Raw genomic sequence first — 24046 nt, 5'->3', positions numbered from 1 at the left:
AAATTACAACTCAGTTTTCTTCGACAGAGGCTAATCTAGGTTTGTAGTGAACCATGTTTGGTCTGATACTGTACTGTGGGGCACTTAAGACACCCCCAGGGACCCAATTTAGGTTTGAAAACCATAAAAAAATTGATTTTGCACAGTATGGCCCCTTTTAATTGAACTCTGCATGTGTTCCCCCTGCAGAGAGGCCTGTATAATTAATTAGTGCCTTTCCTATATGAGGAACCATGAGCTTTCCTCCGTGTACACCATGCAGTCACATGCATTAAAGGCACTTTGATAAGATATATTTAATAACGTATGGATGGGAAAACATTTCAGTTCAGAGTTTCAAACACGGACACTAACACACAACCTCCTACCAGCGCTTATCTTGTCTTAATTGGTTTGTACATGAACAACAGCTGCTGACGGGGACCAGAAGGGCCTGTTTGGAGGGAGGTTTTGGTGGTTGAAGACTACATGAAATGTGAAATCACTTCCACTCAGTTCGGTTCAGCAGATGCCTCTCAGGGTCTCATCAGCACCTGGGAAGAACATCACACAGGATTGGGTTTTGTTCTGTCCCTCAGGAGGACTTCATCGTTCACGCTCGTTCATGCGTGTCGTCGTATAAAGATAGAGATGTGTGCTGGTGCACTCAGAACAGTCACAGTCACACTCAAATAATGAGGATTGCCAGAGAGGAGAGAGTTTGATTGTGTTCTTACATTAATGTTCTGACACTACGTTGGGGGAATACAAAACAACTGCAAGGGGATGCAAATGGGTGCAAAAAGAGGCACAAAATGACTACAAATGGATACAAAAATGAGTGTTAAGAGACACAACATGACTGCAAAGAGATGCAAAACAACTACAAAGAGACACAAAATGACTAACAGGGGATTTTCACCCGCAGGATTGTTGTTACATGATGTTCATTGTGTTGCTGCTGTCTGAGTACCGTGGGTCCTAGGGTAGCTCCAGGAGGCTCAGTGATGTCATCGAAGGTCTGCGTGTTTCACATCCCTGTTATTTTCAACACGTGTTCAGGTGATTTTCACCATATGTTAGTGATAGAGGGTCAAATACTTTCCAGGTGCATTTCACCTGGCAGGGAGCCTGTGCCTTCACCGGACAAGGCTCACATGTGAACGGGTGGACAGAAGAACTAGTTCAAAGCTCCATTATTTAGTTTTTTAAGGAATGTTTTGTTCACGATTTCCTAATTTTTCACAAATTTTAGAGCCTCTTTATGGGGTCCCCCCCCCCCCCCCCCATGCTACTTTTTTTTCATTTTATGACACATTGTATGGGGGAAATAAAAGAAGAGTACTTCAATTTGCCACCTATTGTTGTTCTTATATCATACTTATTTTGATGAGAAGTATTTTTCGGGGGGTATATTACATTGGGAGCTGCACGGTGGTGTAGTGGGTAGCACTGTTGCCTCACAGCAAAAGGGTCCTGGGTTTGATTCCCGGGTCGGGTTCGGGTTCCTTCTATGTGGAGTTTGCATGTTCTCCCCGTGTAAGCGTGCAGACCCAGCTGCAGAAAAGAATTTGGGGGGGGGGCATTACATTTTTTCAGGGGGGCAAAGTTTTTCAACCTACATTTTATTTGCTTCAGGCAGAACAATGGCTTCGTGACCACTGCTACAGTGCGGAGAAGTAATTTTCCTCTTACTAAAAGGGGGCAGTTCATCCCAAAATCTAAAAAACAAACAAAATAGTGTAGTCCTGTGTCCATTTATGCAACTCGAGCATTTATTCAAGAAGACCGGCAACAAGGGTTGTGGCATGCAGATAGCACCATACAGCTTCACTTCTACTGGAAACAGAAGCACTGATGTCAACCTGAACACTGAACTCATACTAGGAGAGGTAGCTTCAGCAGCTAGGGAGCTACCTCTCCTAGCATGAATGTTTACTCCAGTGTTACGGTTGACTTCACTGCTGACGTTTCCAGTAGAAGTGAATATCGCTGCTTCCTGCTCGCTCCCGTTCGCGTCCTCACTTCTTGTCCGCATATTTTTTGGGGAAAAATACGGACATCCATGCCGAACACCACAGCTAAATAACTTGTTGTTAACTCAGTGACCCGCCCCCCCAACACCTGTAATTGGCCAGCTAGTTGCCTTGGTTCGTTGGTTGGATTGGTTGAATTGTAGATCGACCAACCGAGATAGGAATAGAAGAGCGTTGGCCACTCCGAGGTAAAAAACAAAACCCAAATAATTTAAACAGCTTCCAGCCCAGGGCGGGCACGGCTGACTCTGTGAGCGGGCACGGCTGACTCTGTGAGCGGGCACGGCCCGCCAATGCCCAACCATGCCGCTGGGACTGTAAGCGTGGGTTCTCTCCGGGTTCTCCCGCTTCCTCCCACAGTCCAAAGACATACAAAGACATGCAAAGACATGTCTCTACATGTCAGCCCTGTGATAGACTGGTTACCTGTCTGTCTGATAGACGTCATGTGACGTTGGAGACGTTCGCAAACTGGATCATTGAAGGTAAACAAAAATGGCTGTTTCCTCTTCAGGCCTGAAGAGCTTTTTGCTGATGCGCTATAAAAATGTAAATGAAGACCTTCATCGTCAGGCCAACAGCTGCTGTGATTTTGTTTTCTGCTCTCGCTAATTACTGAGTGACATAACAATTTGTGAGTAATTTTGGATTGAATAACGACTCTGTTCTTGTTTTTTTACAGCAAACGCAGGACATTAAACTCGGAGACCTGTGTCCTATTGGTTTCCTGCTACACTGTATTTGTTTGTGTTGTACTTAGTTTACGTGCTTCAACTATGATGTTTTTTATAAATAAGTGGTTTTGTTTGGATCCTAGACCACATGGTGAGAGGCCTGTATGCAAAGAAAACCTGAACTAGAGTTTTATGACCGTAATAAAATGACCACCCAAAATGACATGTTGTGGAACGGGACACTCAAGCTTCTCATTGGATGGAAGTTTGTTGATTCAAAGTCATATTAGTTGTAAATTAATATTGCTGAGATGAATAAATTCTGTTATTTTTTAACCCTTCATTATTCCCTCTTTGAGAGATAAACATTGACTCTTCTAGGTGAATACACACTTGAGACTGAAATCCTCTTTTGGTTCTAAGTCCCTGATAACAGGATGTTGCCACAAATGTGTTCATTATATTAATAATGATTTTAATTATTGCTGATTATCCCTGATAAACATTAGAAATTCACTAATAACCAAATGTACTCCTACCTATGCCCAGGTGGCATTAAATGAAATGAAATGCCTGAAATGTGTAATAATGACATGCAGAAATGTCAGAAATGCTGTACCTTTCTTAGGCCTTCCCATGCGATCGGGTTGGGAAAAAACGATTCTGTGAAAGAGTGATGGGAGTAGGAAGGAGGCGAGGAGAAGAATGGAACAAGAGGAAAGAAAAATGAAATAGAGGAGGAGAGAAGATAAAAAGGAAGGCAAGAAAACCAACTTACTTATGATTAGGAAAAATGTCATGGTGAGGCTTAAGGCCATAGCCGGGACTTTAATTTCACCAAGATCAGAAATGTCAGCACATGACCATCAATGGAGTGGCTGAAATACCGATAATATGAAATACCGATAATATGAAATATCTGAGATCTGGATGGGAGATTGCTCCTCTTGTGCTTAGGACTGTATCCTTGCAAAATGTGATAGAGAGAGAGAGAGAGAGAGACCCCTTTAAATTTTTCACTCTTTGTTTCATTGCAGCCATTTGCTTAAATCAAAAAAGTTAATTTTATTTCTCATTAATGTACACTCAGCACCCCATCTTGACAGAAAAAAACAGAAATGTAGAAATTTTTGCAAATTTATTAAAAAAGAAAAACTGAAATATCACATGGTCATAAGTATTCAGACCCTTTGTTCAGTATTGAGTAGAAGCCCCCTTTTGAGCTAGTACAGCCATGAGTCTTCTTGGGAATGATGCAACAAGTTTTTCACACCTGGATTTCGGGATCCTCTGCCATTCTTCCTTGCAGATCCTCTCCAGTTCTGTCAGGTTGGATGGTGAACGTTGGTGGACAGCCATTTTCAGGTCTCTCCAGAGATGCTCAATTGGGTTTAGGTCAGGGCTCTGGCTGGACCAGTCAAGAATGGTCACAGAGTTGTTCTGAAGCCACTCTTTTTGTTATTTTAGCTGTGTGCTTAGGGTCATTGTCTTGTTGGAAGGTGAACCTTCGGCCAGGTCTGAGGCCCTGAGCACTCTGGAAGAGGTTTTCTTCCAGGATCTCTCTGTACTTGGCCGCATTCATCTTTCCTTCAATTGCAACCAGTCGTCCCGTCCCTGCAGCTGAAAAACACCCCCATAGCATGATGCTGCCACCACCATGTTTCACTGTTGGGATTGTATTGGGCAGGTGAAGAGCAGTGCCTGGTTTTCTCAACACATACGGCTTAGAATTAACGCCAAAAAGTTCAATCTTGGTCTCATCAGACCAGAGAATCTTATTTCTCATAGTCTGGGAGTCCTTCATGTGTTTTTTGGCAAACTCTATGCGGGCTTTCAGATGTCTTGCACTGAGGAGAGGCTTCCGTTGGGCCACTCTGCCATAAAGCCCCGACTGGTGGAGGGCTGCAGTGATAGTTGACTTTGTGGAACTTTCTCCCATCTCCCTACTGCATCTCTGGAGCTCAGCCACAGTGATCTTTGGGTTCTTCTTTACCTCTCTCACCAAGGCTCTTCTCCCACGATTGCTCAGTTTGGCTGGACGGCCAGGTCTAGGAAGAGTTGTGGTCGTCCCAAACTTCTTCCATTTAATGATTATGGAGGCCACTGTGCTCTTAGGAACCTTGAGTGCTGCAGAAATTCTTTTGTAACCTTGGCCAGATCCTTGCCTTGCCACAATTCTGTCTCTGAGCTCCTTGGGCAGTTCCTTTGACCTCATGATTCTCATTTGCTCTGACATGCACTGTGAGCTGTAAGGTCTTATATAGACAGGTGTGTGCCTTTCCTAATCAAGTCCAATCAGTTCAATTAAACACAGCTGGACTCCAATTAAGGAGCAGAACCATCTCAAGGAGGATCAGAAGAAATGGACAGCATGTGAGTTAAATATGAGTGTCACAGCAAAGGGTCTGAATACTTATGACCATGTGATAGTTCTTTTTTAATACATTTGCAAAAATTTCTACATTTCTGTTTTTTTCTGTCAAGATGGGGTGCTGAGTTTACATTAATGAGAAAAAAAAATAACTTTTTGGATTTTAGCAAATGGCGGCAATGAAACAAAGAGTGAAACATTTAAAGGGGTCTGAATACTTTCCGTACCCACTGTATGTTGGGGATGTAAACTGTAACCTTGTAATCACTCATTCTAAATGGGTGAGCTTTGTTATTGCTAACTCCATGACAATGCATGCTGTGATGGCATAAGAATCAGAACTTTAAAAAACAGTTTTATTTAAATATTAAGCATAATACAATTGCCAGTGTATGCTTAGCATCTCCTTCCTGCCCCCTTTCCAAGCCCCGCCCCTAAAGCATCCCCTGCTTTCTGGTCTGGTGGACTCTAAATGGACTATCATTTACTAAATGAACATGCTTTATTGAAGAAGATTGGAAACTGATTGAGACCATAAACTAATTTTTACAATTTTTACTGAGATAATAAAGTGAGTACTGCTTTTACACAAATCCAGTCCAGGACAGGTTCTTCAATCTGGCCTTTAGTATTTTAAAACCAATCCAAATAAAAGGCAACTTTTTGTTGCTTTCCACACAATAAAGTGTTTAATCACCCTGTTGTTGTTAATAGCTCGGTTGGGGCTTTGCTGTTAAGCCTGAATAACCTTCAATCTGCTGTTTAAATGCTTTTTGGCAAAAGCATCTGACTGTTGTTGTTCAGTTTGTGAAATAACACTGATTGGGTGTCAAGCTGCTGTGTATGTGTGTGTGTGTGTGTGTGTGTGTGTGTGTGTGTGTGTGTGTGTGTGTGTAGTGGCTTGTGGGACGCTTCTTCTTTCTCTGGATCTCCGGGAATAATCTTCTGATCTTGTGAACCCAAAACCATGCAGTGTGGGTTACCATGGTGACCACAAGATATAAGACCATGCATATGTCCAACATGAAGCCCTGTGGCTCTGGTGATGTTGGGGGTTATGTAAATCTTGGTGGAGGCATGAATCAAACACACAAACAGAGAGGGAGCTTCAAACTGGAATTTAATTATTATTATTTTCTGCCACCGTTTGCCAAGTTTTGGTTCAATCAAACATCATCATCATTATTAGCAAACAGTGAACATGCAGTGTGATGACGTGGTGTTAAGAGTGAAAATACTGACACAGGGTGGGAATGTGAAACAATCACGGGACTTTCAAGAAGGAGACTGGTGTTCATGTCCACAAAGTCAGGTCATTTAGGTTGTTAGCAAAGTTTGTGATGTGTTTTCTGAATTTGTGTTACATTGTTTGTGAATAACAATGTTACAATTAATTTTCATGAGGGGGAAGGCATGATTTAAGCCTTGTTAGTTGTATCGACAACGTTTAAAATGCTTGTTTTCTGAATGCACTTTGGATTGATGGGTGCAAGGCTATGCTTACATTTATGATCTGTTTGACTCTAAATGGACCATGTACTAAATGAACATCATGCTGGATTGAAGAAGACTTGAAACTAGAGATTATTGAGATTATAAGAACTAGTGTCATTTCATTTTTATAAAGTAGCATATCTGCAACTTTATACAAATTTGTGACTTTATTTTCTCAGAATATTGCCCACGACTCTCGACTCTCGGGTTTATTTTTTTTGGTCCTACAGTGGCCCCATGAAATCTGCCTTCTTTTTGTAACTAGAGGAGTGGCCCCGATGGCTAATAGAGAGAGCACATAAAACACACCTTATAATGGACACATTAACAGGGTTGAATACTTTTATCAGAGGGCCTCTTGTTAATGATAATGAGCGAAAAGCAGAGAAATTATGTGTTTGCAATGTGAGATAATTGAGTTTACACACAGTTAGCACAATATACGGCAGAAACACATAAGGGACTCCTCAGAATGCTGAAGTTGTAAAGAATACAGTGTACTTCCCTCCTGGTTGTGGCAATAAATCTCATTAAATCCACTTGTTTTCTGGCTCCAAGATGCCAGCTGACTCACTTCCAATACTGCCCTCATTGCTGGAGTGATAACAGCTGCTTGTTATTATTATTACTGTGCCGTGTTCAGCAGCAGATGAGATTTCTGTGGCGTTGCACGCATCCTCTGCAGCTCTTTTGTTTTCTACCCGCGGATGCAAACAAAAATGTTCAATTCGATTTGACCACAAAGTGCTGCAGCTTGATGCTTGACCTTCGGTCTGAAAGTGACAACCTTCTTCCCACCGGTGCATATCCTGCCGCTCGTTTCCAATTACATCTAACAGACGTCTCTGTGTTCCGGTGGCTTCTTCTCATCTGGATGCTCTGACTGTTCTGCTGCTGCCTGTCTTTGTCTGCAGGAGTGACAGAATAGAAAGTCTCCTCTCTCATTTATTTATATGCAGCATGTAGAGTTAGACGCCACACACGATTACCTTCTGGAGAATTGCATTCATTGCACACGCTGGCAATGTCTTCATTGGATGGGCTATAACATAAAGCTGTCAGTGTGTAAAAAATATAGAAAAACACAGTGAAATGCTACTTAACCTGAGTGGGCTGAAGTGCACTAGAAAGCATATGGGATCATTTGCATGTCCTATGCATCACTCATGCTAGGTGCACCAGAGGAGGCGGGGCTTACCAACAAGTAGACACCAATAAGGATTCATCAATCATGGCTGAAATTACCTCTATGGCTGCCTGTACATCGTGGTAAGTCAACACGGTAACTGCTGTAACGTCATCCAGCATGATGGTTTGGCGGTGGGTCACGGACGCTCTGGGGAGGCCCGACAGACTGAGGAACGTCGATTTAAACTTCATTTTGATACCTAGACACATTGGTTGTTAGACATTTCCAACCTGAAAGAATGAGACATCCCACTGTGAAGGCATTGTTATTCCTCCTGAGAGAAACAGCCTGGAGAAAAATCTACAATATGTCTGGTTGTGTTTTTTTTAATTGTTTTCTACAATATGTCCGTTATAATTGAAAAGTGATGTTTTGTGCAGAGTCTGCTGTTGTAAACCAGATTTAAATATCGGGCTTGTTGAAATGACTCTTTTTGTGGTAAGCATCATTATCAGGATTTGACTTTTTATGAACTGTCCTTTTATCACTCTGGTGAAAAGTGCTTCAGAAAAAATGTCCTCATGTTGTGTGTTAGAAACCTGGAGTTAAAGACAGCAAAATGACAAGAACTCATAAATATTCAGTTAGATTTGACACCATTTGCCTCATTAGTAAGTCACAGCAGGTTCGTCTCATTTCAGTCGAGGAAGAAAATATCAAGACACGCACACTTCTTATCTTCACATCCAGACAAATCAAATGCTCCGACAACAAAAAAGTGAATAAGTCAAAGTGTTTTATTGTCATTTGTTCAGAAAACGCAGTCATTCTGTTAATAGAAATGTTTTTGACCTGGCAGGCAAACAAGATGTAGTAGGCATAAACATAATAAAGATATACATAATAAAAAATAAAACACAAGATCATAATATAGAATATAAATATTGAATAAAGTAACAATGAGGACAATGGACAATGAGGAATATAAATATTGAATATTATAAGTATAAAGTGGAAGGTGCCGATGAATATATACATGAATTAAGGGAATGTACATTAAATGAACAAGTGTTCATGTGATCAATATGATAAACAGGGTTGGTCTTTCTGGTTGAGAAGTCTGGTGGCCTGGGGGTCAAACCGGTTTGTGAGTCTGCCTGTACGCTTCGGTAATGTCTCCCAGATGGCAGCAGTGTGAACAGTCGATGGTTGGTCTGTGGTTGGCCAGCCATGTCCCCTAAAATGACATTATCAGCAATTTCTCCAAGATTTTTTTTTTTTCATTTTTTCAAATATTACAAATATGTTCCTAATCACAGAAACTAACACAGGACTTTCACCCAGGACACTGCTGTTCATGTCCTCTTTGCAGTCGAACTAAAAGTCAATATAGGGCGCCCTCCCACTTCCGTATCCATACTGTGCCCAAGCTCGTTTGAGCCCTGAAGTCCAGTTTGTTTGACTATACTCCTTACACTTCCTCGGCCCTGGCACGGCTGGCAGCGCTGGACTTCGGCACGCTACAGCTGCTCACACAAGCACGGGTACGCAACGTGGGCTTATAATGGATAGGACGACTCAGGTTGCACCCCAGTATCGAAACAATTTCTGACAGAAAATACTATTGATGACTTCTTGGAAAAAAAAATACGTAAACGCATGTACAAGTGACCATGCTGAGTCCCGATTGGGCCTGAAGCGATGTGTGTGCCCATAGACTTATTTTTCAATTTTTGCAAGGAACTTATTTTTCCAGGCATAATAACATTCAGCCCAACGGCTATCTTGGCTCTGTTGTGATTGACACCTCAAAGGACGGAACCAAAGTATAAAGGAGGTCAACGATTGGCTGAAAATTACACCTCTGGTTTGTAATTTAGCCTTCTATTGACACGACTCAACAGTCGCCATAAATGTATGATTTTCAACTTCACCCAGTACGTCATCATATTCATACTGGGAGTGTTGGGAAGTTGTTCTCTGACCGGTATCTTCTTCTCTACATTGACTTTGAGTGTATCTCATACTAGTTTGTTTATGTCACCGCTTGCTGATCACAAACACTGTACACCGATGCACACAACCTGCATTGAAGACGGGAAATCTCTGCGAATGGGGAGGAGTCAGAATTTGGTTGTAGTGGTCCTTTAAGTAAAATGCCGGATGCAGGACTGCTACTGAAGTAAAACATCCCAGTACTTGCATCACTGCTCACATGTTTCAGATCCTGCCAAATCCCCATCCAGCACACCTGATCCCCACAACGTGCGCACCTGTTTCCCATTCTCTAATCAATCCCTAGGTCTATATAAATTCATCTCCTTCAGACTTTTTTGCCTCTTTCCATTTTCCCCGTCACCGATTCTGGATCGCTTTTTTTGACAAATGAAATGCTGCTTTTCCTGCATCTGTTCAGCTCGCATCGTCTCTTCTCCAAAATGTTGGTGAACGGAGCCCTTACAGCGCCAACATACAGACGCGTGACGAAACGTTGGAATTTGATGTCATGAGGATGAAAACGGCCCGTTCTGTTACCCAGACTCATGACTGTTATGTTACATCTCCTCTTAACGTTCCTGCCATAGACTGTATATAAGAAGTGGACGTAGTCATGGTGATGTCACACATTGGGGAAGACAGTTTAAGCCTGCAGGGGTCTCAAACTCAAATGGTCTCACGCCAACTTTTCCTCACATATCAGACACGTAGCATTTCCCCTGAACTCCACAACAAAACACTGCAGCATCCATCTTTGATGAAACAGTGTGTGTTCCCAGCCCACCTTTCTTTCTCCTGGGAAAGACACATCTTATCTTTGCTGTTTGTGGTGAAACAAAGGAAGATACAGCCCCACACGCTTCAAAGCTGGACATGCAGCATCACAACCTCTGACCTTTGTATTGGCAAACAAAATACTTTTTATTTAACTTTCTTAAACACATTGTTTTTCATTACAAGGGGTCACAATAATTTAATGTAAAAACTTAATATTTTTGACATCTGTCGTGGGCCGGATGGAGAGGAGGGATAGACCGGATGGAGAGGGGGGGATGGACCGGATGGAGAGGGGGGGATGGACCGGATGGAGAGGGGGGATGGACCGGATGGAGAGGGGGGGATGGACCAGATGGAGAGGGAGGATGGACCGGATGGCGAGGGGGGATGGACCGGATGGAGAGGGGGGGATGGACCGGATGGAGAGGGGGGGTGGACCGGATGGAGAGGGGGGGATGGACCGGATGGAGAGGGGGGGATGGACCGGATGGAGAGGGAGGATGGACCGGATGGAGAGGGGGGATGGACCGGATGGAGAGGGGGGGATGGACCGGATGGAGAGGGGGGGATGGACCGGATGGAGAGGGAGGATGGACCGGATGGAGAGGGGGGATGGACCGGATGGAGAGGGGGCTGGACCGGATGGAGAGGGGGGATGGACCGGATGGAGAGGGACGATGGACCGGATGGAGAGGGGGGGATGGACCGGATGGAGAGGGGGGGATGCACCGGATGGAGAGGGAGGATGGACCGGATGGAGAGGGGGGATGGACCGGATGGAGAGGGGGCTGGACCGGATGGAGAGGGGGGATGGACCGGATGGCGAGGGCCGATGGACCGGATGGCGAGGGAGGATGGACCGGATAGAGAGGGGGGATGGAGAAGGGGGATGTGGCCCGCGATCCGCCACTTTGAGACCCCTGGTTTAAAGTGAGTTCGATCAATCCCATGGTTGCACCGCCCTCAAGCATACGCTGCTTTATGCTGTATAATTCTCTAAATGGACCATCATTTACTACATTAAATTCATATTGTATTGAAGAAGACGTGGATCTAGAAATTGAAATTTAATAAATCAAGTTTCTCATAGTCTTCCATGCAATCAGGCTTCTTTAGTCGCCCCCCTTTGTGCTTTATGAGGAAAACTATATCCATATTTAATAGACTTTAGATTTGATATCACAATTTTGCCAGATGACTTTTCATCTTAGATGTATGGGAATGTTCCTGCTTCCACAAAGATCAATGAGTTTCTGTTTTCACATCCACGTTGTACGGTTTCATTCCGCTGGTTCAAAGACACACAGACGGTGTCGGCTTGATGAAACACACTGGTGGCCATCTACTTCCGTCAGTAAACACTCTCTCTGGTTTTCATCAGTCCAGTCTGCAGGAATTCATCCCACCAGAATGAGGGGGGCGTTCAGTGCGGCGGCTGCTGTTGGACTAGTGATAGATGGTGAGCACACACACACACACACACACACACACACACACACACACACACACTTCGGATTTAAACTCCAGACTCTGACTTCTGGCCGGCAATTATACAATCTTTTATTAATGCACATTTTGTCTGAATTTAACACTCCACTGAAAACATGGATCATGTTGTTTAGTTGTCTCTGTGGTCCTGCGGTTCCTCTTAGGGCCTGGGATTAAGTCCAGCAGCGCCCCCAACAGGTGAAGCCGCATCATTATTACAACTAAACTTTGATTCCTTAAATTCAAAACACTATGAATCTAATTATTTTATTTACTTTGTTCACTTCAGGTGTAAAATAAGGTTTCGTCCCAGATGCTAAGGTTGTGTATTGTAAGAACATTAATTTTATTAATAATAATAATGATTGTTATTTTTTGTGAATGGGATTTTTGCAAATGATCAAGAGTGATTCTGTGCCAGGCTTTCTGATCCATAAAAGCATTCAAGCCGTTATGAAAATAACTATAAAAATTATAAATGGCAAATATTATTCTAATTTAAATCCTATATAATACAGCTATAGGATTGAATAAAATGCAATTACAAATTATTTTGCAAAAACATGTGAAATGTTTGTGAGAGTGCGTAGATTCTGTGAATACCCGATTCTTTTAGAAATGACTTTTTTTATTTATCCATTTTTATTTAAAATAATAAACTGCAATGATGCATTTACAAAAAGGACAGAATTCCCAAAACACTGGTCCACGTCCTCTTCAGAGTCAACTCTGTTCACCATCCAGCAGGGAATGATGGGGAAGTCAACACACACTGGCTTTTATTCAAGCTTCTCCCTGGAGACACTTCAAAAAACTCCCAAGATTCCCAGAGCCGACAGAAGCTTCGCCATCAAACGCTCAGGGGTCCTCGGAAAGACATCTTCAGAACAAGACACACACTCTGCGGCTTCAAGTAGGCGGAGCCTCCTTCTTCAGTCGTCCGGCTCTGTGACACACTGCTCCACGATCTCCCTCAGGTTTGGGTTCTCCATGGCGGCCGCCACTCGCTCCTTATCATTGATCTGCTTGTTGACTGGAGACAGAAAGAGACAAATCTCTCTGAGCAACAGCTGAAGAAGAACAGAAGAAGAAACAACTTCCTGACCAGAACAAGCTGGACTTAACTTTAGAAAGACTTCAAACTTCAAACACAGTAGAAATAGAAGGCTAGTCCACCGTTAGATCTGTGTGAATACCAGCTGAACTACTACAAGACTGGACTCTATAGAAGACTATGTAGAGAGGACTTTATAGAAGACTATGTAGAGGACTTTATAGAAGACTATGTAGAGAGGACTTTATAGAAGACTATGTAGAGAGGACTTTATAGAAGACTATGTAGAGGACTTTATAGAAGACTATGTAGAGGACTCTATAGAAGACTATGTAGAGGACTTTATAGAAGACTATGTAGAGGACTTTATAGAAGACTATGTAGAGAGGACTATATAGAAGACTATGTAGAGAGGACTTTATAGAAGACTATGTAGAGGACTCTATAGAAGACTATGTAGAGAGGACTATATAGAAGACTATGTAGAGGACCAAATCAGGGACTATGTAGAGGACTTTATAGAAGACTATGTAGAGGACTTTATAGAAGACTATGTAGAGGACCAAATCAGGGACTATGTAGAGGACTTTATAGAAGACTATGTAGAGGACTTTATAGAAGACTATGTAGAGGACCAAATCAGGGACTATGTAGAGGACTTTATAGAAGACTATGTAGAGGACCGTATCGGGGACTATGTAGAGGACCATATGGTCCAACAGTAGTAGTACGTCCAACATGACTCAGGGAATTGTCTCAGTGGGAGGTCATTAGATCTAATGAGGCCGAATGCTCTTTTAAATAAAGTGGGCAATAAAACCAAACTTACTATCTTCCTCAGTAGAATGGGTTCCCTCTGAAATGTAAATGTCCAACTGGGGAGAGGAAAGAAAAACATCTGATGTTAAAAGCTGTGCTGGAAATACAATGAAGATAAAGCATGTGTAATTTAAATGTGATAAATTAAATGTTTGGTGTAAAAGGGGAAAAGAAATACTTAGGATTTTGCAGTGAATAACAGATTAACAGAGAAATTAAAAAGAGGAAGTTAATAATCTTAACTGGTGACAACTGCTTTTAGACTGTTACTTTCCAAACAACAGAATACTAGTTAAGTTTACTAAGTATATTTGACTTTCATGTGAGCACCATTAACTGGTTGAACAATCTGTATTGGAGAAAACTTGAAGCGATTGAGACCATAAACACATCTTAAAATGTTTACTCAGATAATGAATCACGTGAGTAGTAGACTCATGTTCTCACAGACAATCAGACTTCTCTGTGCAACCAGAGGAGTCGCCTCCTGATGGCCAGTAGAGAGAATGCAAATTTAAGGCATTCGACCTTAGGCTTCACTTTTCAGAGCGTTAAAATTTTACATCTTTTTCATCATACAACGTTCATTTGTGAAGACAACACAAGTAAACGTTTGTTTGACTCAGCTTATTTTCTGCAATAGTCCAAACATTTAACGGAAACATCCCATGGCTTTTTGTGAAGGGAACCAGTGAAGCTAACTTCCTGTTTGCCCGACATCAACCTGCAGCTCTCGACTGGTATTGGTTCTGCCATCGTCATTTCTGAAACGACACCCAGCCCTAGTTAGCGTTGACACGTCAGAGTCATTTCCTACTATTCCTATTATTAGTAGTAGTAGTATTATATATTTGTATTATTATATGTGTTATTTGCTTTGATTGAATTAGAGCATTACATATTTTTTTCATAATTATTATTTTTTTATCATTACATAATTGTTGTGTCATCACATACCACTGTAACATCAACATGGACTTTTTCTGCTTCAGCCCATGAGATACAAAACACCGCGACACACCCACCCACGCCGACGCCCACACACACACACACACACACACTTGTAATTTCCTACATTAAAGTCATAATATAGGGACTAGTGGAGCTTGAATAATGGGCACTAGATGTGTATAAACTGGTACTCTGGCTTCCCATCACAGGATGCTCTTCATGCTCTCTGCACCGAGCAGATGTTCAATATCTTTCCAGCAGCCTCCACACAGAAACTGTCTGTTTGCTTGGCCGCCCAGGAGCTCCCCTCTCTCCACGAACCTTGACCTCTGAATCTGGGCTGTGAATGAAATGTGCTGTGTTTTCTCCGTACTGATTGTGTTTTAGTCTGTTTGAAGTGTTCACCAAATAAGCCTCACTGAACCAATCTTCAGGAGTCTCATCTTCTTTGTGCTCTGTGGGATCGTTCCATTTGTGTAGTCATGTTTGAAAGCCAGAGCTAAGCTTCTGTTGTAAGGGAAAGCGTTCATGGGAATACATTTATGTAATCACTGACGGCTGCTTTAACCAGGAAGCAGTTTGTAGGGCTCAGTTCACTCAAATTACAAAACACTGTCCTACATATAATCACTAAAAAAACTTTTACTGGTAAACAGAACAAATTACTGTGTGAGACAAAAGCGACATGTGCACGCTGTTGTTCTTAAAACTACAACGTTTGTTATTGTAATTTGGCTGCTCATTAACACACTTTAACAAAAACCATTTGCAGCAATTTGCTTCAAAATAGAACTCCATCCCAGTTATAACTCAGTTAAATCTAGACACACAGACATGATATGCATATTTTTTCATTCAGAGGGAATTACACCTTCCAGCGATATAATGAGATCTGATATCCATTGCGAATAAACATTCTTAAATCTACTTAGAAATTTGTGGGGAAAAAAGCTCCTTATGATTGAACCTGCTTCGGAATAATCAAGTTTTCTTCGGTGCCAAGGTCACCCAGTGATCGTTTCTGTACACCCATGGGGAAATGGAAAACAGGGAATGCTAATAACTAATTCAGCATACTTGTGTTGGTGACATTATGCCACTTTTACCATTTTAGAAAAATGTTTGGGGAAAATTGGGGAGAAGCAGTTATCACAATTTCAGCAACAGCAAGACTTTGAAATCCCTGATCCCGAAGAAATGGGGACATAAATGGAAACATAAAATACATTCACCTCCATTGTATTGGAGTGGAGTGGAAGCCGATATCTCAATATCGTATTCAAAGTAAATGATGTAGATTCTCAATAGAGGTAGGAAAAGAGAAAATATGTGTTGAACCTTGAATAAAAAAATTACTATTCTGCTCCTTACCTTGTGTTTGAATGGCAAGCATCGCTGCAGCTTCACTTGTAAGCACAGGCCTGCAGACACAGAAAAGCATCACCGTCACACAGTCATTGCGTTCACATGGGCGAGCTTTATACGATTTCAAACCCATCAAAACCGTATCGAATTCATGTGTTCAGGATAAGAAACATGTAGGGATAGGATTTCTGAAGCCGATTGCAACCCCTGGCTTGAGTCATCGTTTATCTGACTTGTGCCGCCTTGTGAACGGGATCGAATCGTGTTCGCGTCCTGCGCATGCAAAAGACTTTTCACCGGGGATTTCACCTGGAAGTGGAAGGAAGCGCCGACGCCATCATAAATAGTAATGTTGTTGCCGGAACAGTCAAATGATACCATGGCTTCGAAGAAATCAACAACTCATTTCTGCTGCCAGATAGTTTGTTATTGTTCGCCGTGTACCGGAAGTAGTTCTAACACCGTCTTGTAGAAAGGGCTACAGCGCCATCTAATGAGTCAGCCAGGTCACTGAGCATTATCGGAATTATTCAACGGCATGTGAACAGGGATTTTAGAAGAGACCCCACCGTCGAGTGGCAACGTATTTCTTGGAAAAACCAATCCGATCTTACCATGTGACCGCACTGACTGATGTCACTAAATGAACAGCAACATGGCAGCACTCAGGGAAGAGACACAGTAGAAGACACTGCGTCAGGATGATAATGTTTTTCAGTTTCATTCCCAAACACCATAAATCCCTTCAGCATTGGCTTCACATTTCAGAACCCAGATTGCCACCTGGTGGGATTTCCCCACTGGATTTTGAATTATTGCGGAAGCTAATAAATGGTTTATGATGCACACATTTGTGTGTGAATGCAATCACCAGAAGTCTACATTAAACTTAGAAGTCTAAGTCTAACTAGGACACAGCTATGGACTTCAAGATGAGGGAACAGGAAGTGCAAAAATGCTGACTGTGAGTTTAAGGACTCCTGCTGCACTCGCAGTTCTAAGTGTTCTCTAAGTACCTTTGTTTGGCGGCCCCACGGGCTCTCATGCATCAGGGGCTTACTGGCTGACTCCCCATTGTTGAAACACACATGCGCTATGTTGAGCCGTGGCTGCAGAGGAAGGATAAAGCTGTTGAACGTCTGGCTCAAAGACTTACATCACTTTAATGTTTTTAAAATGTTGCAAAGTTTGTCAATTTCTAAATTTCCCGTAGAAATCTTAAGCAAGTTTTGGTGAGAAATGAACACACTTCCTGTTGTTTCAAAATAAATCGCTTACTTACGAATAACACGGCGAGGATAGTTATTGTAATGGGAAATTGCATACAGGCGACACATTCTTCAGGTATTAGATGTCCTTTTAACCTTAGTGATGCCTTTCTGAGGGCTGTGCCCTAAAAGGATACAAGTGTGAGACAAACTGGAGACTGAAAGATCTATGGCTTTAGAGAATGTTCACATGGTAGAAATGAAGAGACAGAGGGAAGCTCGGCGCTCCGCCTTTGCATGTAATGTGAATGGTTGTGTGTCCATCTGTGAATAAAGCTCGGAAAGACACTCGCTTGTTGGTGACTCCTCTCTTCAGAAATTGCCTCCACGGTTATGAACAATAGTGGTCCTTTGGATTTGAAACAGGACGTACAGTGTAGTCCCTCTCAAAAGTGCATTATTGTCACTATTCCTGCATTTTAATCAATAAATATCACAACTTTCTCACATTACCTGTCAAGCAATCATCACATGAAGCCATTATCCATCAATCGACATGCAACGTCACACGTAAGACGCTCTACCTGAGAGTCTTGGTAAAACTCTGAGAGACACCGTTATCAGGACAACGACCCCATGTACTTCCCCCGCGGTGACGTGGCAGCATCCCTCAGGGAAGACGGCCGGAGCCAAGAGAGGCCCGGATCACTTCAGGATACCTGCTCTATTCATCCCATTAAGAGCAGCCTCACTCGCCATCACACAAAGCTGTGTGCTGAATAACAAGGGAGTCTCTCTACTGTATAGACCGTCTGTGCTCGGCTCTCAGGGCTCCACAGTTACAGTTGCCAGGTTGCCATTGCCAATTATTTTGAGAAATTGGCAACCGATTCCTTGTCTGCACGACTATTTCTCTTTGCCATTCAGGACATCGTCAGTTGTGATCAATTATGGAGAAAACTGATATGAAGTGAGAGATGATGAAGATCATCTTTTTTTGGCATTTTGCAAGACATTTTTATTTCCGTTTCAACTCATTTCTTACTTTTTTTGACACGACAATGCACATGCACCTGCAGTGAAGGAATGGTGAAGCCTACTTCAGAATGGTCCATACAACATTGCTGTTGCATTAATGATATGCCATGTTAATAGTGATATTGTTGTGTTTGATGACGGTGGTAGAATAACGGCTGACAGTTAGCCTGCAATCAGACGACTCCCACATCGATTCACAGATGATTTAACTGCTTACAAGCACTTCGGGAGCAGAATACTCATTTTCTCCAAATATTGTTGTGGGAATGGAAAGATAAATGACAGAAGACGTATATACACCAGAATATGAAGCCTCATCAAATAGAGATGCTCAGAATACATAGAAGTACTTTAATTTCAGTACTTAATAATACCATTACAGTACTAACAATAACTTTGAAAACGTTCAACTTCGTGTTTTCCTGATACAAACAGAGCGGAGTATATATCGTACATGCAGGCTGAAATCGGCATACAATGATTTTTTACACAACACTTTAAGTTTTCCTCTTTAACCTGACACACAGTCAGCTGCATGGCGTCCCGGGTTTGTTGGGGAAGAACCTGACTGGTCTGAGTCCTGAATTAAACCCATCGACTGTATATAAGAAGTGACATTTTGGCCTTTGCCATCTTGGATTTTGGCTGCCAAATTTTTGCAAGTAGTGAAGGACGTGACCATATTTGGACTGTGGGGATCCATCTGGCTTCTGGTGTGAAGCTGTTAACAAAGTTAGCTTCATAATTCAAGCTCAAATTTATGCCAAAGTGTTGAGGAAATATAAGTGGCTGTATTTATTTCACCATCTGCACCTCGTTTGCACGTGCTCATTGCTGTGTGTGTGCATGTGTGTGCGTGTGTGTGTGTGTGTGTGCGTGTGTGTGTGCTGTGATTGGTGGACGAGCTGCTCTACTTCCTGAGCCATAGCCGCCCACACACACAGCGGACCTCACTAACGATGCTCATCACGTTACTCTTCCCATTTCAACTGTCACTCTGCTGTCACCTGGAACTGGGCCGTAATTGTTTAAATGGGACTTTGCCAACAATAAAACACAACAACCAGTTTACTGTGGCAGGCCTCTTGATTATATGTGTCATTGTGTCTCACCCACTTACTGGGTTGTCATGTGTCAAACTGAAGCCAGCTGAGCCTCTTCAGCTGGAAGGCTGATTGGACAAAACAAACAGCCAACAATTTGTTTTGGATCTGCGCCATATATATATATATAGGGCGCAGATATATATATATATATATATATATATATATATATAAATATAAATCTTTATATATATATACTGTATATATATGTATCCACTTACTGTTAAAGTGTGTACATTTCTGGCATTGTGAACATTTTGGTTTTCCATCATATTAATAATCTTTTTTTTCCGGCTTGTTTGTTTGTCAGGAGGATTACAGGAAAACTACTGGCCTGATTTTCATGAAACCTGGTCAAAGGGCGAAGAATGAAACAATAAACAAGCTATTAAATGTTGGATCTGAACACTTTGGCGGAGGTCTGTTCTCTCTGAGTGCACCTCTAGTTTAGATTCTGTTTTATTTACACTCTGATCTACTTTGCGACTGCTGCACATCATATTCCATCTGGGAAGTAAAGTTCTTTCTTTGTATTAGGGTTTTAAACATTGTGAATTGTCATTTTATTTATAAATCCTAATAACATTTAACATTAACGTTAGGATAATGCAAAAATAAATCTGTATTTTCGAGTTTGTCACACCACAGAAAAATCTGAAAAAAAAAATCTATAAAATGTATTCTTTAATTTAAGGGCAACATTTGAAAGCATGAAAATGGTCAACATGGTCGATTATATGTCACAACTGCCTCCAACCTGCTGATTCATTAGGAAACGGTGTGGGGAAGTCATTGCAGTGAGAATAATGTGTACCGCCTGCTGGGAGCTCATTACACAGAGTCTGGCTGCAGGCAGAGGGCCGCTCCAGCGCTGGACATGTGCCCATTTAATATCTCATATATCTAATGGACTCCTGAATGGACGTAATAGCCAGGTTTTACATTGACCATCCCTCTGTTAAATTGCTGGGAGAGAAAACTGTGCTTCAGTCAGTCAATTTTCATTTCCCTTCCTATTTATATACATATGCTTCTTCTTCTGTGAGCATGATTTGTCTGCTCTCTGGGAAAATTGTTTTCCAGCCAAGAATAATGTAAATACCTGCTATGACACACGAGTAACCCACACAGATTTGAATATATGAATATAAAGATGATGTTATGATGTTATGTTTGCACAGAATGTATTTATTTTCTCAGATTTACTGAAGGAAATAAGCTCCACTCTGTACTCCAAAACTTCAAAACTCTGATTCCTTCGATTCACATTCTTCTCATCTTTTTCTTTTCATGTTTTTTTTTTTTTTTTTCCTTTTTGGCTTTATGACAGCGTGGGAGTGAAAGGGGGGAGAGAGAGGGGGACGACACGCAGAAAGCCGCTGCAGTGAGGACTCAGCCTCGGTACATCCCCACCTCTGCCAGGCTGAAGCCTGGGGAGCTCATGCGTTTAGTCATACAGCATACGACTGGAGCCATCAGCCCAATGTGTTTGTGCTCAACCCTTGGACTGTATATAAGAAGTGGGCTAGTCATCGTTATGTCACCTGTTGATGTGTGGACCGCGGTTTTGAATCCAGGGCCATGGCCGTCGCCATGTTGGATTTTTTGCAACCAGTTAAGTGACCTTATTTGGACAACTGTGGATCTGACAAACGGCAGATCTGCGGCCAAGCGTCAGCCTTGCTGCATCTGGATCCATCTAGATTCTGGTGTGACAAAGTTAGGTTATAATTCTTCAAAGTCAACTTTACACCTAAGTGTTAAAGTCATCTTAGTAGCTAATTGCTTAAGTAGTGAGCTAACGACGGTAGCGAGGTCGCACTCATGACCTGTCAATCACAAAGTATTGATGCTCTAAAGCATCCCCTGCGTTATGGACCGTTTCACTCTAAATGGACCATCATGTATGAAAATCATGCTGGATTGAAGAAGACTTGAAACCAGAGAAATTTGAGACCATAAACTCATGTTTACCATGTTTACTGAGATAATAAATCAAGAGAGAAGTAGACCATTTTCTCATAGACTTCCATGCAATCTGACTTCTTTGCAACCAAAGGAGGGAAAATGCAAGTTTAAGCTAATTTTCAGAACCAGAGGTTGTCGCCTGGTTTAACCAAACCGCCTGTTTTTTATTTTCTTTTGATTGGAGATTCTGAGCCTCCTCTGTCTGCTTTTGAAACTGTCTTTAATGATCTGAGTAAACCTGAATAAACCTTAATGTTCTCAAAATAGAAACGGGTATGACATCTCTGCTTACATCTGTGTGTTGAAAGCCTTTTGAAATATGATAAAAACAAACAAACATTAACAGCCTTCAGAGGCTGAGATTCTTCAGCCCCTGCTATATGCATTATCCAGGTTTTTTCTGGTATGCGTCCGTTGTGTTATCAGCAGAATGACTCACCGATCAGAGTAGCCAGAGAGCAGTGAGGGACAGTTGGAGAGAACTTGATAATGATGAGGTACTCGTCCTCTCCGAGCTCCTGGACCTCCACACAACTCTCTGTCACCACGTCGAGCTCCTCCAGGGTGTTGGGCTTCTCCGGGTCACGGATTGATCGGATCACATCTGATAGGCGGCAGGAAACAAGATGTGATGTTTACCAAAAAACTAGACACTAAACAGCAGCTAAATGGCAATAAATTAGTGTATAAATCCCCTGAAACCACATAACTGAAACAAACTTAAAAATATCCTCTTTTTTTAATACAGACCAAAATATACCAGTAAACTATATGCAAGTTTTTGCATTGTGTGATTACATTTCACTTGGCTTCACCCTGCAAATGAATTAAAATAATCACCACATCACATGAAAGCATTGATGACGAACTTATTACTACTTAAGATGAAAAATAAACTAAATTATTAGAATACTGTATGATTTATGGCTTGGGTTGCTGTAAACTTGGGTGTAAACAGCAAGTCCACTAATTAATCTTATTGAGCTATTAGTAGAAGATGTTCAGCTCACTCCAACCACAACAAACCTTATTCAGAAAATCAGCTTTTATGTACATCTGAGGCCCAAAACATGGCATTCACTCCAATCTATTTAAGGTATGTTTCAGTACTGATCACAATGTTCTGTTCACAACACACCACACTATATTCATTACACCATCACCACACTCAATTCAAGGAACCATTTATTATAGATAATGTCGTCCCAGAATGTGCCACTCACTTCATCAAACCAAACTCCATTCAGGAAACCATTAATTTAAGTTTTGTGTCATTAAGAATCCCAGTTTGTGCTGCTCACTACGACCCCACCAAACTCCATGCATACATTTGACTTTGCCTTCAATGATGGCAACCTGTCGTAACTAGGCAACAACGTTACTTCATAAAGTATGTACTTGAGACGATCCACATTTCCTTGAACTTGTCTAACGTAACACAGCAGTAATAAGCAGGCCCGTTGGAGTTTCACTCACCGTAGACTTCCAACGCTTTCTCCTCCATCGCTTTAGTCTTCAAGGCATTCACGTCCAGAAAAGTGTAAGCCCTTGCTTGCAGTTAACGACACAAGACTGGACACTATTTCCATTTTTTAGAGGACGCCATAATGGTAAAGCTGACGGCTGTAGTGACTTTGACAGGAACACAGACAGACTACCGTGAGTGGAGAGCAGCGCGGCACTTCGGTAGATCGCTATGTGATTAGGAGCGACACACAACCTGCCTTTGAACCGTCAACTGTGTAGAGATCTGCGGGTTCTGTTGCAGCCAATCAGCTTGTCCGTCTCACTTCCGCTTCCTATATTGTTTCAGGGAAAAGCAATCGATGAATGATCGAACGGTATCACGTTTGACGCATACAGCGGTGAAATGTGCAACGTTAATATTCATGTACTTTACTTGAGCATTTCCATATGATATGGTACTTCATGTACTTTTACTTCACTATATCTCAGAGGGAAATTCTATACTTTTTGCTCCGCTACAAGCCTTTTAAGAGCTGTTACTTTTCAAATTTAGGTTATGAATAGAAAATACAAAACAACAAATACACGAATATGTTTTTATAGGATATACTATCCAGCCTTATATAAGTTGGGTAAATGTTATTATCATTATATCTACCTTCACCAGCTTCAACATTCAACAAAATATAACATTATTCTGCAAAATGTGTACTTTTGTTACATTAAGTATACTTTGATACTGATTGCTGTTTTTGGATGCACGACTTTAACATTAAAATACAGTATTTCTACAGTGTGCTCTTCCACACTGGATGTACATGGTAATATATTGTGATATTCATTAATTAAAATATGAATAATAATTTTTGCTAAACTTTTAGCAAAACTTTTTGCTAAACATTATATTTATAGCAAAAACTAAAGTTTTTGCTATAAATATAATGTGAAATGTAAATATGAAAAATCTGTTTATGAGTCAAAATTACTTGAACTAACAATTCACTTATTTTTGGGAGAGCTCAAATTTCAATAAATAATACGTTTTAGATTATTTTGCAAAGAAACCCTGTACCCTTATTTGCATTTAATTTAGAACATTATATTCAAATTAAATACACTGCAAAAGA

At 41.6% G+C, this 24046-nt stretch overlaps 1 protein-coding gene and 1 long non-coding RNA gene across 2 annotated transcripts in view; both read right to left on the bottom strand.

Moving 5' to 3' along the window:
* The window catches only part of LOC311019177, a 108536-nt gene that overhangs the window by 42688 nt on the left and 41802 nt on the right, over positions 1–24046 (bottom strand). The gene's annotated exons all lie outside the window — the stretch shown is intronic.
* On the bottom strand, positions 12554–23136 carry ciao2a (cytosolic iron-sulfur assembly component 2A). The gene is made up of 5 exons (XM_084018432.1): positions 22929–23136; positions 21892–22056; positions 16142–16191; positions 13830–13875; positions 12554–12979 (listed from the first exon to the last, which is right to left on the bottom strand). The coding sequence occupies exons 1-5, from the start codon at positions 22954–22956 to the stop codon at positions 12879–12881; spliced, it is 390 nt and encodes a 129-aa protein (XP_083874558.1). The 5' UTR covers positions 22957–23136; the 3' UTR covers positions 12554–12878.

Source organism: Eutrigla gurnardus (genome assembly GCF_963514095.1).
Source record: "Eutrigla gurnardus genome assembly, chromosome: 9".
NCBI lineage: Eukaryota > Metazoa > Chordata > Actinopteri > Perciformes > Triglidae > Eutrigla > Eutrigla gurnardus.
Note: the sequence above shows the minus strand (reverse complement) of the source record. Positions and strands in the feature narration are given on the sequence as shown.